Below are 20,486 nucleotides of genomic sequence, written 5' to 3'. Positions count from 1 at the left end.
GCAATCTTGAGGTGCTTTTTAACCCCTCGTGTTTCACACAGAAAGGCTTTTTCAGCATATCCCTTTCCCCATGGCTAGTTTAAAGGATGCTGTAAAAATTGATTGCTGTTCATTATTGCAGAAGGTCGCCATTTGGCCAATAAGCGTTGATGAGGTTTTCACCCCTGGTCATTGATCTCAGTGGCGTTAAAGCTGCCCCCTGTAAATTTACACACATCTTCAGTTGGCTTTGTCAAGATGAACAACCATCCATGCATGCCGTATAATCAAAACACAGAAATTTACGAAGGCAGTCATGTATGCAGATGTTTGCTCTGAATCAAGGACAAAACCCAGTCATGTGGCCTTACTTAAAATAACTTTGTTTAACATCTAAACAAGCAGGTGCTTGAAAATCTTTTAAGTCCTTTAATCTCATATTTAAGTCATTTACTAATGAAATCCAAACACAGAGATGTAATGACATTGTTTTTTGATTTTTTTTCTTTTGAATTCAACTCAGCCCTGTTAGTATTCATTAAATGACACAGAATAGTTATTCTCTGATCAAACAGGATTATCTGAAGTGCAGTCAAAGAGTAGCACAAGCCTCCTTCAGGCAGAGGTAATGACTATGAAGGACTTGTGTAATGAAATGAAGGACATGGCAGAAACATTCAGCCATGACGCTCAAAGCCTCTTCAGAATTCATAAAGCTGTCGTCATGTCACTAATACATAGCTCAGACGATGCAGAGAAATGATACTGGCTGATGCTGATAAATACTATGTAGATAACAATAATATTTTCTAAATATATCATTAATATCTATAGGTGTAACTGTCACCAGCTGGAGTGCCTTCGAGAGTCACCAGAGGGCACTCCACATCAGACTATTATTGTCATTCCCTCACAAACATCTCCCATAATTCACTGCCCGGACTCTTCATCCATTATCACATTCACCTGTGTCTCATTATCTTGTTTAGCTCACCCCATATAAGCCTGGTTTTCTCATTCACTCACTGCAAAGTTTTGTATGTTGTTGCGCTGTATTTCTGGGCATTCTCCCTGGTTTCATTGTCTCTTGGTTCTTGGATTTTTACCTGTTTCGTTGATTCCCCTTTTGCCTAACCCTAACCCTAACCCCCGCCTATTTGTTTGTTTGTTTGTTTGTTTGTTTGTTTGGTCTGCCTACCTGTGTTTTGACCTGCTGCCTGTGTATTGGATTACGTGTCTGGATTGCCCCATTATTAAAAGCTGCATGCAGTTCGTAACAATAGGCCTACACATAGGGGTCCACGCATCTGGGACTATTTGTTTGTTTTACAAATAAAGCCTTTACAATATTTGTGTATATTCTTTTTTATTCAAACCAAATATTGCAATTTATATTATAAACATTTTAGGGAAAATTTGTATTGAAAAAGCAATACTTAAAAAATAACATTTAACCAATTAATAAATAAATCATTACACGTTATATTTATTAATACAAATATTACCTTATATTATATTATTATTATTATTATTTTTAAATGAATTGAAAAAAGGTAACACTTTAGTTAGGGGTCCAATTCTCACTATGAACTAGTTGTTTAATAGCATGCATATTACTAGGATATTGGCTGTTTATTAGTGTTTATAAAGCACATATTAATGCCTTATTCTGCGTCACCATATTCTACATCCCTTAATCCTACCCAATACCTAAATTGAACAACTATATTACTAACTATTAATAAGCAGTAATAAGGAGTTTATTGACGCAAAAGTCATAGTTAATCATTAGTTTGTTAATAGTGAAAATTGGACCCTAATCTAAAGTGTGACCGAAAAAGTATTATATTATATTAGTTTTATGAAATTAGGAATTTAAAAATGTACATGCATTTCAGAATTGTAATTTTTGGTAGGCTATATGTGTCCAGAATGCACTCAGGCTGCATGGACTATATCATGCAAAACTGTTTAATTTAATTAAGCCTAACTTTATTTATTTGGTTGAAGTTTTTTATTATCTTTATTGTTAATATCAATCTACAGTTGGTGAGGCTAATCAAAGAGCTATTGGAGCCGCTTAGGATTCTTTAACTATGTAGTAACATTTCGTTTAATAATTTGATACAATGCACTTGTTGTGTAAATACATGTTTTTTATCGTACTTATATTTAAAAAAATATATATAATACCTGCATGTAATTAGAGCTGTAATTACTTTAATTAGATCTATAATTACAATGTTGACTTTCCCTTACCCCATAACCCACCCTTACCCATACAACCAAACCTGTCCTAACCGGATCCCACCTCACCGCAAAAAGTGTTTTGAAATACAACATGAAGACAATACGTACATAACAACTTTTTTCTTTTTTTGATGTTTGTAGACACTTAATATAAAATAGACCAAGTCATCTAACATTTACTGTAGAATGAAATGGCCTACACTTCCCTGCTTATGTATCTCACAAGAACTGAGAATATGAGGAAATTTAACACCTAAGAGAAGAAATAGTTGTGTAGAACAGGAGAAAATCTTCCTTACGGCATCATTTTAAAATGAACCCACTTCCATGGAAGAAAGTGGCACCGACACTCTGACTTGACAAAATGTCAATGTGTTTTCCTCAGGAGAGCATGCTACTTTGTCCTCTCTTCTCAAAGCTGAACGCATGGTTTGCTCCTGGATGTGGAATGTTAATGAGGTTGATGGGTTTGATTGAGGTGAGATGGGAGAGAGAGGGAAAAGAGGGACAGCGACTGCCAGAGCGTGAAGGAGTATGTCGCTCATAAGAATTTACCGCTCCCCCCTTTCATAATAGACCCGAGGAAAAAAGAACTGGCTTTGTTTGACTTCACCAGTCCAAGACATAACATGTTTTGCTGCATGTCATCTGCTGATGTCAACAACTTCCGAAACAACCGTTGTTAGAAAGTTTTACTCCACTGATCCAATTTCCCTGCTTCTTCACCGCCAGTACATGCAATACACACAAGCGCATCCCTACCTGTTATAGTATGACTTTTTTAGATATAAGGAAAAGCAAACTTGTGTTTTCAGTGAGTCATAGCCTGGATGACATCATACTCATCATTTTCTTTTTAAAGTCCCCATGAAATCAAAATTGACAATTCAAGTGTGTTTTTTTTTTTATAAAATATTATAGAATTTATTATAAATGATTTATCCGTGCACATGATTAATGTTTTTAAATTATTTTCTATAATAAAGTGTAAACACGAGAAGTGTTTCTTGACAACCTGTCAATCACATGAAATCACACCAATAGCAAACAACAACGATCCAACCATCCAATCCATTACTAATGGGCAAAATCACGTCCCACCTTCCTTTTTTTTTTTTTTTCTTGTTCGAGAAGCTGTTTCACTTGGATATATAAGTCACAATAGGGAATAAAATGCAGCTTCCGTTTCATGCCGACTTGAAAAAGATGTGTTAATGAGCAATTTTCACACATTTGCAATGCCATGTAACATTAAATGAATTAAGACTCTGCAGTGTACCTTTACTAACAGATACCTCCTCAAAATTGAAAAGCCAAGAGATACAGCAGTACATTACCATGCTGCTTTTTGGACAAGATCCACTATGTTCAGACATGCTTGAGGGGGAAAAAGTTATAAAATCCTTCATTATCCAACAGCTCTTGTACACCTGAGCCCTTGGCGCTTTTTTGCTCCTGCCAATGAAAGAGTGTGAAGAGAATCAGGTAGCTGTCAGAGCGTATCTTATCATGTCTCCACAGAAAGCCACAATATGTCTCTGCTGATGGTCTTGAAAACAGAATGAGATCTGCGAGGTTTTTCTTCCTTAAACCGCAAAAAGGTCCGGACAAGATCAGAGGATATATATGTGTACTCATAATTTAAATAACCTGTATTTTCTTGTACTATATTCCAATTTACATTTATCTGTTGTTCCAAGCAGATGTTTTTGCAGAAATATGTAGGTCTTTTTTTCAACCCTATTATCAGATGCTACATCTTTTGGGGCTACAGAATCCACGGAAGCGAGAACAAAATTGAAGATCTCATCAGCAAGGGAGCACATCACTAGGAATGCAGAATGCCGTAGCCTACGCTGTGTGTAGGCAGATAGCACAAGGCTCCAGGCAGAGGCATCAGGCTATGAACATACAGATCACAGTTTGCAGCTGCTGGCTCAATGCTAAGTACAACATCTAGAGGTGACTGTCTGTGAGGACAGATGCTGAAAGGTTATTTAATACATATAGGGTTTATTTCCACACACAAAACATATATATATTTAGCAACATATCTTAGTGGGAAAAGTCAATAAGAAACCTTGCTTTGCTAAACAAAACATATTTTGAAAGGTTTTAGGGTAAGCAACCGTGAATAGTTGCACAAATGTAGGTTGACATGAATAGGTTAGAACATCATTGCCATGAGCTACTACACAGAAGGTTTATGGTTAGGCCTGGTTAGTCTCTTTTATGGTTCTCTCCTGCCCCCTGCTGACCTGTTGTGTTAATGACGATGCAAAACAAACAATGCTAAGTTCAATTTGCAGCACTGGTGATAACATACAAAGTTTAACATGTCTTTTACTTCAGCATTATTATTATTACTAATCATTCTTTTTGTCTTGTTTTCCAGTACAAATGTCTAATTTACTTGAGAAGTTGTGTAAGATAATTAAACTTGGTTTCAGAGAAAAACATCTTGACATTTTTTGTACACCCTTTTCTTATATTAAACAAACTTCAATCATTTTTAATTAATATAGTATATTATTTTTATATTTCATATTACATGTACAATTAATATATCATATTTGTATTAAAAGTAAATATATATATATATATATATATATATATATATATATATATATATATATATATATATATATATATACACAGTGCTCGAAGTGGGGCGATATTCAAAAAATGTATACGATGTGTATGATAAGAAGAGAAAGGCCGCAGAATATAGAAACAAGACCAGAGGGATTTTGGGTGAATATTTCACACGCTGGCGTGCGCTAAAAGCACAGGTTAGGCTTCCCACTGATGCCGCAGTCGCGAAGATTCTACCAGACAGGTAAAGTTTGTCATACTATTTGGAGAAATCCGTTTAAAATCACTGCTAGTAAAAGTTAATGTAAGCTATGATTAGCGATGCTAGCCCTGGCACAAGTCATGCACCGCGTAGACACGGTAAACATCTCAATTTGTCTAAAGTAGCCTTATGACCAAATGGTAAATGGTATCACGCTGAAATAATCTAAAACCTTGTGTGTTCATTTTCGATAATTACAATGTGTTCACCATAGTATTTATTACACAAATGCAACAAGCTACTTCTCCATTGCATATCATGTCTTGAGTCATCGGTCACTCAACACGTTTAATAGGCGTTCCCTCTCGGGAGCAAAGAGTGTTGCGCATATGTGCATTTTTTTAAAAAAATTGGAGAGGGCGGGTCTTCTCTAAAATTCGGAAAGATCCTCCGCTATACCTTTAATGCCGACAATTTTTTTATCGCACGTTAACGCAGTTTTTTTATTATTATTATTTTGAAAGTCCGTTGCTCACTGGCTCTGAATACACATAGGCCTACAGTCAAACCATGATCACAAGAGGTGTGGGATGTTGGTCAGCCAGCAAACAGACTACCCAAACAAGCAGTGGAGAGAGGCAGGTTCTCTCAGGTGAACAGTTAAAGGGCTGCGCTCCGCGAGTGAATGACAGGCGCTCTATGGATAGTACCTATAAAAGCCATACTCACTAACAGCGAGCCGAGGATCAGTCTCTCTTCTAATGATTTGTGCTGCGCGTCCTTTATAAAAAGTTATAGACAATTCAACTTCGGCAACGAGCGGGCGCGGGCGCGTGCGTGAGGCGAGCATGACCGCAACAGTTTCACAGGAACGCACCCGCTTGTCGCTGCACCTTGTGCTCGACCACTTCACCTCACTCTTAGCTGATTTATACTTCTGCGTCGGACCTACGCCGAAGACTGTACGCTATAGACTACGCGTTGGTTTTCATTTATATCTCTGCGTCGTTGTCCGCGTTGACGCGCAATTACACATGCAGAGGGAGCACGTGAAACCCGGGGAGCGGTTCTAGCAATCACAGCGCTTGCGGTACGCGTAGAATTGACGATACATTTTTGGAGAGGTGCACGTCAGGGTACGCCGAAGTGTACGCGCGCTACACAGCTACGGCGTGAGTATAAAGTATAAATTGTTTTTTTTACTCTGTTTAATGCAATCTTACGTGGGAAACCATGGCATGACCAAACCTAAGCTACTATAAGTAACGTTGGTCGACTTATATCTGTAGTAGTGATCATGACCTCTGACTACTACATAGACTGTTTCTGCTGCTCCCTGATAAAAGATACCTGTTGATACCTGTTCAGAAAAACAAACAAGAAAACTGGACTCGTTTTAACAAACTAGATAACAGGTAATGCCCTGCATGGCAGTGGCAAATAGCTTTGTTTAAATATTTGATTTGATTACATTAATGTTTGAGATTTGAGATTACTGTGTAAAGGGAATGCTGCTGGTATAAAAGCACCTTATTTGTTTAAAGTTATTGGACTTTTGTGTATATAGCAGTACATTTAAATCAAAAGTGTGCAATACACTACTTTAGAAGTCATTGTTCAATTTTGCGCATAACAATGCGATTAATCGCGATTAAAAATTTTAATCGTTGCCCAGCAGTAATATATATATATATATATATATATATATATATATATATATATATATATATATATATATTATATTAATAATAATAATAATAATTTTTATAATTTTATAATTCAACCTTTTTCATAAGATTAATGTGTAATATGCAATCTAAGTAAATTCATCTTGTTTTAAGGATTTTTATTGGAATTAAATAGTTTTTATATTGTTATTATTATATAACAATTTTCGTCTTGTTTTCAAGTGAAAATATCCAATTTACTTTAGAAGTAAAGTTGTATAAGATAAGAGAACTTAATGAAACACATGTATTTTAACTCCATTTTTAACATACTTGTCTTATGTTAACCATATTCAATCTTTTTTAATTAATATAATATATTATTTTTGTTTTATATGAAATATGTCATATTTATATTAAATGTAACATTTTTTGTAATTTCATAATATAATTTTTTATATGATTAATTTATAATATGCAATCTACGTTCATTTTTATCTTGTTTTAAGAATGTTTAGGTATTTTCATTCCAATTAAATAGTTTATCATTATTATAATTATTATTAGTAGCAGTTTACGCAAAGTGTTACATTCTTCTTCTTTCTCTCGCCTTCATTTCTTATTACAGTAGCTCATATGTTTCCTGTGCACTCTGTTGTGTATTCACCTGAGCTTGATAAGACAGGAACAGTCTTCTGATTGCCTATCCCACCTAGCTATTTTTAGCACCTTCACCATCCTTATCATCAAGGTAAAATAAGAATGTTGCTGAGAGGGCTTAATTGTGTATTTCAAACAGATGCAGCGACACGGACTCATTTCCCTCGTTCACTCACTCTCGCTTTTGGGATTCTGTAGTAACTAAACAGGAATTGACCTAAATATTCACTTTGCTTCACTATCGTTTCTAATTATTGCGGCGTTACAAAGATGTGTGCGTTCAAAAGCATCTAAAGCTTCAGCTGTATTGTGGGAATTATATCTTAAATTAAAAATTCGTAGTCATTATTTAACTGGTGCTCAAATGGATCCACAATAAATCCAACATTATTTAATAGTATGGTTTTATTTTTTGTATTTAAGAATGTTCAGGCCAAAGAAACAGATGTTTTTATATAAATAACATTGAGTAAAACCTCCCTTTCCCTACTAACTACTCCTCAAGGTTATCCATTTATTCAAACTGTTTTATAAAGCTCTCTGGCATGGCTGTATTCCAATCATGGTTCTCACAGCACTTTTTAACACAAGTACACACAGCACCAGCAGTGCACAGCAATTAAAACTCAACATTGATTTTTTTTCTTTTCCAATAGAATAGTTATTTTCCTCTCCAATGCCAGACAAGGTCTGAAAAATATATTTGAACTTAAAAACAGTATGAAATAAAGTAAAAATGTGCTTAGAAAATGAAAAAAAAACACAATTTACTATGAACATTTACATGAACATAAAGGGTTTTCTGAGTAGATATCAGTTTACAGAGAAAATATACACTCACCTTAACTGCTCGTTGACGCAAATATCTAATCAGCCAATCACATGGCAACAACTCAATGCATTTAGGCTTGCAGACATGGTCAAGAAGAGGATCAGCTGGAGTTCAAACATCAAACCGAGCATCAGAATGAGGAAGAAAGGTGATAAGTGACTTGAATGTTACATTGTTATTGGTGCCAGATAGGCTGGTCTGAGTATTTCAGAAACTGTTGATCTACTGGGATCTCAGGTTTGGTCCGTAAAAGAGAAGATATCCAGTGAGTGAAAATGCCTTGTTGATGTCAGAGGTCAGAGGAGAATGACTTGGCTGGTTCGAGCTGATAGAAAGGCAACAGTAATTCAAATAGAAACTCATTACGACAGAGGTCTGCAGAAGAGCATCTGAACACACATGTCGGAGAAAGGCTACAGCAGTAGATCATCACCCCGTGTCACTCCTGTCAGCTGAGAACAGGAAACTGAGGGTACAATTCGCACGGGCTCACCTAAATTGGACTGTAGAAGATTGGAAAACGCAGCTTGCTCTGATGAGTCTCGAGTTCTGCTGCGACACATAGGGTCAGAATTTGGCGTAAACAACATGAACGCATGGATCCATCCTGCCTTGTGTCAGCAGTTCAGGCTGGTGATGGTGTGGGGGATATTTTCTTGGCACACTTTCCAGCAAATCTGCAGTAACCGCGCGATGCTATCATGTCAATATGGACCAAAATGAGGAATGCAATCAGCATCTTGTTGAATCTATACCATGACGAATTAAGGCAAAAGGGGGTTCAACCTGGTACTAGTAAGGTGCACCTAATAAAGTGCATGGCCGGTGAATGTATATAAAGGGTATATAAAGTGACTAATCTACTTACCACTTACAACCCCTAAAACATATTTTCGATTTGGTTGATACAATAACATTATATCATTTAATGAAATATGTGGTTATAAAAATATACATGCATTAAAATTGGCTCCTGGCTCCACAGGGGGTAATGCAGGGGGACATGGCCCACCCAAACCCACCCTGAGAGTCCTGCCCACTTTAAATCCAAAACCAGGCAACAATCATACCAAAATACCATCCAATGCCTAAAACAATGTCACTACATTTTTACACTGAATTTACGGCAATCCACTTTGTACTGTAAATTTAACAAGGTTTTCCAGTTCTATATTATTTGATGCATTTTTAAAAACTTTCACTAATATCTAATATGAGATTGAGTGCTAGTGTGTGTGTGTGGTCCTGGTAAACCCTACGCTATGAACTGTACAAAAATGGCAATATCCGAAATCCTTGTCATTGTGGGAACATTTTTTGGTCCCCATGAGGAGAAAAAAAGCTTATAAATCATACTAGTTGATGTTTTTTGAAAATGTAAAAATGTATAAAGTTTTCTGTGATGGGTATATAGGGTTAGTGTAAGGGTATAGCATATACAGTTTTTACAGTATAAAAATCATAATGTCTATGGAATGTCCCCATAAAACATGAAAACCCAACATGTGTGTGTGTGTTTGGTGTGTCTGAACACACAGTTCAGTACTATCAAACTTACACATGTCAGACTCAAACAAATTTTCTAAGACTAAACAGCTCCGGTCATTCCCTGAGGGAGACCAGCACTCACAAGCCAACTATAGTGCCAAACCGGCTATAATTCATAATGTGCTTCCCTTACATGCCAATCTGATTCCACAAATGGAAATTGTGCACAAGCAAATAGAATAGAGAAGGAAAATAGATGTTTACCAAGTAGATTGCACTTATTGCCAAAAAAGTAACAATGGTAACTTCACAATGAATATTGCCACAGGAAGAGCGTTTTGAGTGTAGCTTTTCTAGGACTTTTGGAGCTCAGTATAGATGGGAGGACCGCATTCACGTTCTGAAGAAATGAGGTTCAGAGGGGAGGAATGAACAAAACATTTGTTTGTTATCAGAGGACCTCTCTCCCAAGGTCTCCCTTGGCTCTGGCTGTAGAGCTTCTGACCAACACGCCTCTTAGAAAGAGATCAGCCTCCTTCAGCTTCACAAGAACAGACCACTACAACCAGAAAACAGCACGCACGTAACAAGACCAATCTGAGCGGTCCAGCCCAGCACTCACCTGAACATCAGAGGAGACCAGGAGCTGCTTCAGGACGCTAAACTAGAGGCCTCAGTTCACAAACACTGTCAAAACGCTTCCACCTCTAAGAGAAGATGATAAAGAGAATGGTCTGGTGGATGATGCTCTGCTTTAGTCTTGGCTGGTCCATGCCACACGCAGAAGGCATGTTTGCTGGATCTCATTTCTGCTCATTTAATGGTACAACTCGCTGTTTCTTCTGTCTGGGCAACAAGGTCCATGAGATGCCAAGAAATATACCGAAAAATACCACATTTGTGTGAGTATAAACAAACACGCACACAAATGCATGTATAGTAATAAACAACTAGATCTAAAATTTCAGGTATTTAATAGACACGTTCCATATTAAAAGCATTTAAATTTGATATTAATTTCAAATATTTGGTTGCCACATAGTTGTTTTGGATGTTGAAGCTTACAGTAGGTATGTGTTGTTATTATTAACTAAAACTATAAAAATAAAGTTTCAAATAAAATTTAATAAAAAAAACTGCAACGAAAATGATAAATGTAACGTTTAAGTTTAAGTACTAGAATTACAAAAAATACAGAAAAAATCTAACAAAAACTAATAAGAAATGACAAAAGCAGATATAAAATGTACTAAATATTAAACTAAAAGACTAAAAAACTATAAACTATAAAAATAAAAGATAATTTAAAAATGAATAGATGCTACAATACAGTAAATACCAAAATAAAACTGTAATGGTTAAATACAATCAGTATAATCACTTTTCATTACAATTATTATTATTAAATGTTACTATAAAATATTATTAAATTACAAAATAAAATATGAATTTTTTAATGTATTGGATACATTTTTTAAGAAACTTTTTTTGTCATTTAAAAACATTTATATAGTAACTTTTAATCAATTTAAAAATTGATTATACTGACTTGTGCGCTACTTTTCAAACTTTTATTGTAAATAAAATTATTAAATAAATAATCATTTAAATGAACATCATAATGAAAGTAATGTCAAAAGCTTGACAGCCCTATAAAAAAAAATCTGAGAATCTCAATGACATTGTTATTGTTCCAGAGCTTGTTGTTGTGGTTTTGGAAAGAATACATGTTTCTGTTGTAAGACCCAGAATATTTTTTTGTAATCTCAAGGCTATCGTCCTTCAAATGTATTCTCAAGTCTGATATATGGGGGAGTGTGTTTTTTTATGTCAAATGTATCGCATGAAGTCATTTGTTATTTAAGTCAACTGATTTCAGCCAGTCAAAGAGACAGAGATGTAAACATGAAGATGCTATCTTTGGCTCCTCAAGCAGGTTAATCATGGGTTGTATTTCTGTTTTGAGCCGACTGTCAGTCAGTTTGGAAAAGGGTGCCCAGCTGAATGTATCTCAAGATGCTCTGCTTGATCACACATTTCACACAAATATCTGTCTACGTTTTGCGTTCATTACTTTTCCAAAGAGCACCACAAGCTTGTCAGCTTGTGTTTCTCAGCGTGAACAGTTCATCAGGAATGAACAGTTCTGTGCTTTCCGGAATATTTCCCTCTTTATAACTGCAAAGATAAAGGCAAATGTCTCTAAAACATCAGAATCTTATATATGTATATATATATAATCATTTTTATTGATTAGTTTGAGTTAACTATTTGTTACTACAAGTTAAACAAAATGAAAAATGTTTTTTTTTATTTGATTTTATTTCCCTTAAATGTTAAATTTGTTTCCTGATTTTTATATATTTATGGTTTTAGTTTCAGTTAACAATAATAACCCTGATTCTGTCATGTATGATGAGTTCTAAAAGCTGCAGTTTGTATTTTCTGCACCACTAACAGCACCAAACGAAATCACAAAAATAAAAATAATGATCGCTTCCAACACTGGTCAGCCATACAGATAAACCCTCCCAAAGCTCAGTCAGAGACAATATAAGTAAAAATAACAAGAATCAAAACAGTCAAATGACATAACAAAGATAAAGTGATTTTTCTCATTTTTAATATCAATATTTCTTACCAACACCATTTGCTTTAAAAGGCACTAAGTGTGCTTTGTGTAATTGTGCTGTCTGCATTTCTGAGGGATTACAGGAATGAATATCCACAGGAAGGACACAGACACTAATGGCAGTGTGCAAAAACAATTACACAAAAAGCTTGACAGTAAAAAGATCATTTGCTGTTGTCTGTAAATAGGCTACTGGTAACTGTTCCTATTTCTCATAACATTTCACATCTTGAATGACCTAGTTTCTGCTATGACTCATTCTGTTCATAACTTACTTTCATGAGGATACAGCTCACATATATATATATATAGTTCACAAACACTTGGAAAGAGTTTTTAGGAGAACACACACATTCTGATACTCTAAATTTGAGCCGGCCCGATCTCATGAGAAAATGTATGAGTTTTTATACACTGATTCGTACAGAAACATGCCATTTTTAAGAATTCATGTAAATTACCGTGATAATAATAATAAATTACCGAACAATAACCACCAATCCGCTGATATGTGAAAAAAGTTATGAACGAACTGCCATGAGAGAGTGATTCAGCCAGTCTGCCAGATTACCTTTAGAAAATATAACTGTGTCTTACCAAAATGGCTGCAGAGTCGACTGACTTATTAAATTATATTGAAAATAAATGAGTGGCAATCTGGTGGATGCAAAACTAAAAAAAAACGGCCATATCTGATATAGCTATGCCAACATTTACATCTGATTGCTCATAAAACATTCACATTTGAATAGACTGTGATATTTATAACTGCAATACATTGATGGTAATGAATTGTTGGATGGTGAATCACATCTCTTCTATTTAATTTTACGCAGGGAGATCAAACTGACTCAGATCAGCGTGTTTCACCGAGCAGCCCTGTCTGAACTACATGAGCTGAAGAGAATGTGAGTGTGAGAGTGAAGGATACAGAGATGTTTACTACAAAAACATGGAAGTGCATATTCAGCAAGAATGCACATGGAGATTAGAAAGCATTCAAACAATCAAAAACCAGAGAAATTGCTTCTGATTGCCCACATCTCTTTTTTGGCTTTTGGCTTAGTTTAGCAAAAGCGCATATAAACACATGATATTTAGTCTTGATTGAATATGTTTAGACTTTAATATGGAACATGATGTTTAACAGTGACCCAAACATTGGAGATATGTATCACAGGAAAATACTGCAAAACCTAAGTGAGAGAAATTGACAAGTGTGATTCTTTATTGTCCATTTATTATATTTTATATCTCAAATCAGCATTTGTAAAGTGATTCGAATTCCCCCAATGCACTTCAATAGATGCAAATAGTGAACACTGTGAATGGCAATTAAGATGTTGAATCAATGTATTGCAAGAAGCTTTAGACAGCTCATAATAATATCTGTTGCTATATGATTATTATTTTCCTCTTCAGAGTGGTGTCCGAGAATGGTGCTCTTGAGCAAATTGAAGCCTTTGCCTTCTCCAACCTGACAGAACTACAGGAAATGTATATTGCTGCACTGCGTGTGGAAATAACGTCCAATCACATTCTTGTCGACACATTGGAAACAAATATTGTAGTAAATATTATGAAACACACAATAACCTACCTATCTGTCCACCTATCTGACAGAACTATTACAAAATCCAAAAACCTCGTGATGCACAGCGATGCCTTCTGGAGACTTCCAAAGCTACGGTATCTGTGAGTTATTTTCTGTCTTCATTACTCTTGTGTCTAGTAAACTCTGAATCATTGCGGTTTCAAGCTGTAGTTCAGCAATTTAAAGGGAGTATATTCCCACATGAGTTTTAGCCTATAATTATGTTAAGAGTCCTGAAAGACCTCAATAAAAGCAGAATCAAGGGTCAATTTCCATATCAAATGTTTCTCACAGGAAACAAAGGCTACAGATGCAAAGACAAAATACAAATGCCACTCTGACGTATTACATTCATTACACTTGTCTCCTTGCCTCTCTCTCTCTCTCTCTCTCTCTCTCTCTCTCTCTCTCGCTGTGTGTGTGTGTGCATGTGTATGTGTGCATGTGTGTATTCCTCCAGGACAATATCAAACACTGGTCTCAAAATCCTTCCTGATTTTTCAAAAATCAACTCTGATGCTCTTGAATTTCTATTGTAAGTCTCTACTCATCCTGTGTCACTGTCTTAATGTATATTTATTAGAATAAATTATCTATATACTGTTCAAATCTGCTATATCAAATCTATGTTATAGTGATTTCGAAGATAATATGCACATAGAGAGAATTCCCAGTAACGCTTTCCTCGGATTGACCAGCGCCACCATAACTGAGCTGTAAGTGCAACTGTGTGATTGATTATTCCCAAAGAGTTATTCTTTATGTGAGGAATGAATGATGTGATGGGTTGTTGATTTATTGAATAATAATGCACACTATACTTACATATACTATACTAGTTTGTCTTGGCGTATGACAAACACAAGCTACTTTACAACTGCTGTTAAATTACCCTTTCAAACTATTTAAAAAAAAAATATATTACACAAAATTACATTAAATTGACAAACAAAATGTTTACCATACATGGAAATGTAACAGATTTATACTTTATATAAACTCCTGTTTCAAAGTTTTTGGTCAGATTAAAATAATAATAATAATAGTTATGTTCAGCAAGGATGTTAAATGGATCAAATGACAATAAAGATGTATAATGTTACAAATATATATATATATATATATATATATATATATATATATATATATATATATATATTTGTAACATTATACATCTTTATTGTCATTTGAACTAGTCATTGTACTCCTCCTCCGCGATCTTCTTGATCATGTCCAGGGTCTTGCGGACCAGCTTCTTACGGATGACCTTGAGCGGTTTGTGTTGCTGTAGAGTCTCTCTGGACACATTATATATATATATATATATATATATATATATATATATATATTTAAAATAAATGCTGTTCTTTTGAACTTTCTATTAATCAAAGAATCCCAAAAAAAAGTGTATCACAGTTTCCACCAAGAATATATTAAGCAGCAGAACTGTTTTCAACATTGATAATAATAAGAAACGTTTCTTGAGCACCAAATCATCATATTAGAATGATTTCTGAAGAATCATGTGACTGAAGACTGGATTAATGATGCTGAAAATTCAGCTTTGCATCACAGGAAGACTTTACTTTTTAAAATATATTAATAAAGAAAAAGTTATTTTTTTAATTGTAGTAGTATTTCACAATATTAGTTTTACTGTATTTTTGATTAAATAAATGCAGCCTTGGAGAGAATAAGAGCCTTCTTTTAAAAGCGCCCTAAACTTTTGGAAACTGGTCTATCTTAATGTACTCTTTGTAGGAGATTAACGAAGAATGGGATTCGTGAGATAGACAGCTATGCATTCAATGGTACTAAAATTGAGAAACTGTGAGTTCAGTTACATTTTTTTATATATATTTATAAATTAGCATCAAACATAAAACCTCTAATCTTTCGTCTAATCCCTTTCTCTCTCTTTCTCACAGCTTTCTCATGGGAAACCAGCAGCTGAATCACATCCATAGTTACGCCTTTATAGGAGCTGAAGGCCCCATCGTTCTGTAAGCATGAACAACTCTGACTTTCAACAACAATACAACTCACCAGCTGGAGCACCACACACCCACTCTATGTCCTCATGCAGGACAAGCTCTCACAGCAATTCCTGTTACACTCACACGAACCTGTTACCTGGTTTGTACACTATTAGTGTGTGCATATAGTTCAACAACAATCTACGCACATCAAATCCTGCATTGGACACTGAAATGGCTGCTGTCATTACAGGGACATCTCACGTACTGCAGTCCACACGCTACCAGAAAGCATGCTGAGGACCCTTAAGCTTCTGACAGCCATCTCGGTCTACTCTCTAAGGAGGCTTCCAAGCCTTGAGCTGTTTACTGAGCTCACGCAAGCCAATCTGACATACCCCAGCCACTGTTGTGCCTTCAAAAACTTCAAGAAGCACAAGTCAGTTACAAAATTACATTCAATTACATCACAACTGATTATTCTGTTATGAGTTACTCATCCTCATATTGTTCCAAGCCTATGTGGTTTCTTTCCTTAACAAAAGGATTTATAAGACAGGATGTGTACGCTGCTCTTTTCCATACACTGTAAATAGATGGTCCCAAAAAGCGCAAAAGTTGCCAAAAAAGCTCCATAAAGGTCTGTTTTATGGACGACCTGACAAATATTCCTTGCGATAAACACTTTAATTTCGATGACCGACTGTGAGTCAATTATGACTGAGACTGACACAGATATTCGTGTATCGTCAATGCGTCAGAATTACTTTTCCATCGCATAGCGAAGAATAGCTGGCCAACCGTTAAAATGTGCACTTTTGGTCACATGCCCAGATTCACTGCTGTTACATAAAACTAGGATTTGGTATTTTGCTGCCTGGAACCGGCTCTTTAGTTTCTGTACTCTTGTATTTGATGTTGATGGATAAACACTATGGCTAACACAAAAATCTGAACGGCTAAACAGCTGTTTGAATTCCTTTCTTTATGACAAGCATGTGCCAGAAACCAAAAGTTGCAGCACTCTGTGTATTGGGGTATCCTAATTTCTACTTTTCTACAAGTGCCACCTACTGTCAGAAAGTGAATTTGCATTTTCATTCAGCCTGTCGGCTGTTTTTTTACGCATTGGTCTAAACAGGCAAATTACATGCTAAAATCAGACTGAATGTTCCAGTGCACTCTCGTGGCAATTATTTGAAATATTTCACCTTTTACCGAAATCGTAGGAATTCGTGCAATTTCGGTTTAAGAGTTCGGTTTAGGGGTGGGGTTAGGGTCGGACCTTAATGCCTTGGGGTTTTTTCTTCTTCCTAAAAATGGTATGGTTCACACTAATCTGAAAATTTGTAATGAGATTAAACACTAATGTTGGTGTGAACTGGCCTTAAAGTATAACAGTAGTCTGTTAGCCTTTTGCTCTATATTTCAAGTTGTTTAAAATCACATTTTCAAATTTGGCATGTCCCAACAGGTTACAAGAAAAACAAGAATAAGCGATGTTTAAGCCTTACTGATACCAAAATGCTGTAAAAGAAATTGACTGAACATATTTAAATATACACAAACTGACTTTTCTTCACACAAAGCACTCAAATAGAAGCGTACAGAAGACTTGGAATATTGCACATATGTCGTATGGATTACTTTTATGATGCTTTTTGTCAGTTTAAGAGCTGGTCACCATAGACTTTCATTGTGTGGAAAAGAGCAGCATGAACATTCTGCTAAATGTATGCTTTCTGTTCCATGTTAGAAAAAAGTCATACAGGTTTGAAACAACATGAGTAAATGGTGACAGAATTTTAAATTTTCTTCTTTTAACACTGAAAACCTACTACACTCAGATGTTTTTTGTGTTTCACACAGATCTGTAAAGAATCAGATGTGTAACGACCCCGGTGCCCTCAGCCTGGAGCCAGATTTTTTCAAAGACCACTGTAAGGATGTGATAGAAGTGACCTGCTACCCTACACCAGATGCATTCAACCCTTGCGAAGACATCATGGGTTTTACTTTCCTACGTGTTCTGATCTGGTTCATCTGCATACTGGCCATCGTGGGAAATTTAGTTGTTCTCCTGGTGCTCCTCACCAGTCGCTACAAACTGACCGTTCCCAGGTTTCTAATGTGCCACTTGGCTTTCGCGGACCTTTGCATGGGAATTTACCTGTTGCTCATTGCCGGTGTGGACATTTACACACAGTCCCACTACTACAACTATGGCATCGACTGGCAGATGGGAGCAGGGTGCCATGTGGCCGGTTTCTTCACTGTCTTCTCCAGCGAGCTGTCCGTCTACACCCTGACTGCCATTACCCTGGAGCGCTGGCACACCATCACTTATGCCATGGAGCTGGAACGCCAGCTGCGCCTGCGCCATGCCTGCGCAGTGATGGCAGCGGGGTGGCTTTTCTCCCTGCTGACTGCTCTGATGCCCATGTTGGGAGTGAGCAGCTACAGGAAGACCAGCATCTGCCTGCCCATGGATGTAGAAACGGCGCTTTCGCAAGGATACGTGGTGCTGTTGCTCATACTCAACGTAGCCGCTTTTCTGGTTGTGTGTGTCTGTTATATGCGCATCTACCTGACCGTCCGCAACCCTGCCTTCGTTCCTGCCAACGCAGACATGCGTATAGCCAAGCGCATGGCCGTGCTCATCTTCACAGACTTCCTGTGTATGGCGCCCATCTCGTTTTTCGCCATATCCGCAGCCTTAAAACTACCACTGATCACAGTTTCTCATGCTAAAGTCTTGCTGGTGCTTTTTTACCCCATAAATTCCTGCTCAAACCCATTTCTCTACGCCTTTTTCACTAAAACCTTCAAGAGGGATTTCTTCATTCTGACTAGCCGGTTCGGCTGCTTTAAAACACGTGCGCACATTTACCGCACTGAGATCTCTTCGGGGCAAAACGGAGCCATGGTGCCTTCGCCAAAGACTAGTGATGGAACACTGTACTCCCTGGTGCACATCGCCCAAGTACAGACCACTAACTCAATCCACCGTTACACAGGTTCGACCAGCTGAAACCATATGCTGATTTGAGTCAAAAATGAGGATAAATAAGGAAAATGTGGAATCTGGATATAGAATTCTTTAAGGTTTCTATGGCATTAAATAGGGTGAAGGCGTCTCATAATGATATTATAGTGCTTGACCTCTCAGGTCAACTGATTCAGATGTCTTTAGAAGTACTTAAACCATTCACAAGATGCTGCTTGATTTACTCTTGACAGATCCTGCACGCACTAGTGTTAAAAAAATGAGATTAGGTGATATCTTTAGTGTGAATAATGTAGATATCTTAATCTTTCAACAAGCATGCAGCATTACATATTGTCAAGTTAATTAATACTTAGTGTTCTTGTGGAAAAGTTGTCAAATTTATAGGGATAGTTCACCCAAAAGTCTGGCATCACATCATTTCACCCTCACAATGTTTCAAAAAGACTTTTTCTTCTTTGAGATAATGTAAAATGTTTTACTGGCCTTTTTCCATTCAATGAAAGATAACAAAAGTAATTGAAACAGAATAACTTTTGTGATCCATGGAAGAAAGTAAGGCATACAAGATTGGAACAACATTTAATTTTCACTTTTTGGGTGAACTATCCCATCAAGGATTTGTGCTGATACTGCTGACAGAGAAATATGCTAAAAATGAAATTGAGGAGCTTTTGAGAACTGAGGAGTGAGTTTTTGTTGAGGAGTGTGTTTTGTATATTTGTTCACTTTTGAAATAAGAACAACCATCATATAAATGTAATTACACAAAATATAAAAAAAAAACCTCAAGGTCCATTCAAATAGTTTTTTTGTCTGTTGTATTATTTCATTTCACATGCGTGTTGAAACTGAGAAGACATTTATAGCCCTTGCCATCATCCCCTCTTATCGCAAATATTCCAGTACTTCAGCACTGGAATGGTTTGTTCAAGGTCACAATAACCTCACTGGCCACCCACAGTATGAGAGAGGATGTCTGAGAGTATGGGAGTTTTAAGTCTTACGGTACATTAATAAATCCTTCACTGGACATCCACACTAAAGTAAAGCGCAGCAGGCTGCTTTACACAAACTGAGGCACACGACAAGTTAGGAGTGAGTTTCACTCTGTCCAAGTCCTGCCTCGGTTCTTATCTTTGCACCTGCAATAATGTTTTAGCTCTGAGACAGAGAGCTGTTGTTCTGCTGGGTTTTTTTTTAGACAGCAATGTTTGTGAGCAGTGGGAGTGTGTGGCAGTTACAGCAGCTGCACTACACGGCACCCTGAACTCAAACCTCAAATGGGCTGAGGAAGTCCACAAAGAAGAGGAATCTGTTATGAAGATATGGCTCATGTATCAAGGCCAGGGGTTCAATGCCGCAAGTCAAGGGAACAGTGGACAGCGAGAGAGCCACACACGGAGAAGGCAGAGAGCAGATACTGCAACTATTATGGCTTTAAAATTATTTTTTTAAAATCTATTTTTAATCATTACTTTTAAAAAAGCAATGCATGTACTGAATGTGCTCCATTCGATTCCACATTTCAATGGTGACCAAGTTTCTACATAAGACACATGCTTTTATAATAAATCATGATAATATTATTATGGCTAATTCTG

At 36.4% G+C, this 20,486-nt stretch overlaps 2 protein-coding genes across 3 annotated transcripts in view; both read left to right on the top strand.

The window, feature by feature from the left end:
• The window catches only part of calm2b (calmodulin 2b, (phosphorylase kinase, delta)), a 376,281-nt gene that overhangs the window by 287,284 nt on the left and 68,511 nt on the right, over positions 1-20,486 (top strand). The window lies entirely within an intron of this gene.
• fshr (follicle stimulating hormone receptor) lies at positions 9,979-19,673 on the top strand. 2 transcript variants are annotated; one of them, XM_077200857.1, is made up of 10 exons: positions 9,979-10,575; positions 13,142-13,213; positions 13,728-13,802; positions 13,929-14,000; positions 14,360-14,434; positions 14,535-14,615; positions 15,661-15,729; positions 15,828-15,902; positions 16,129-16,314; positions 17,745-19,673. In XM_077200857.1, the coding sequence occupies exons 1-10, from the start codon at positions 10,391-10,393 to the stop codon at positions 18,904-18,906; spliced, it is 2,052 nt and encodes a 683-aa protein (XP_077056972.1). In that variant the 5' UTR covers positions 9,979-10,390; the 3' UTR covers positions 18,907-19,673. The 2 variants fall into 2 exon arrangements, with proteins under 2 accessions (XP_077056972.1, XP_077056971.1); XM_077200856.1 differs by having other exon boundaries at positions 13,728-14,000.

This window comes from Siphateles boraxobius, unplaced genomic scaffold (assembly GCF_051911475.1).
Source record: "Siphateles boraxobius isolate OS27281-9 unplaced genomic scaffold, OSU_SipBor_1 46, whole genome shotgun sequence".
In the NCBI taxonomy this organism is placed as follows: Eukaryota; Metazoa; Chordata; class Actinopteri; order Cypriniformes; family Leuciscidae; genus Siphateles; species Siphateles boraxobius.
This window is presented reverse-complemented; position numbering and strand designations above follow the sequence as displayed.

Coding starts and splice junctions, on each gene's coding strand:
- fshr (XM_077200856.1), top strand. CDS start 10,391: ATGATAAAGAGAATGGTCTGGTGGATGATGCTCTGCTTTAGTCTTGGC. Junction 10,576..13,141: donor CCGAAAAATACCACATTTGT/GTGAGTATAAAC, acceptor AATTTTACGCAG/GGAGATCAAACTGACTCAGA. Junction 14,616..15,660: donor AGCGCCACCATAACTGAGCT/GTAAGTGCAACT, acceptor TACTCTTTGTAG/GAGATTAACGAAGAATGGGA.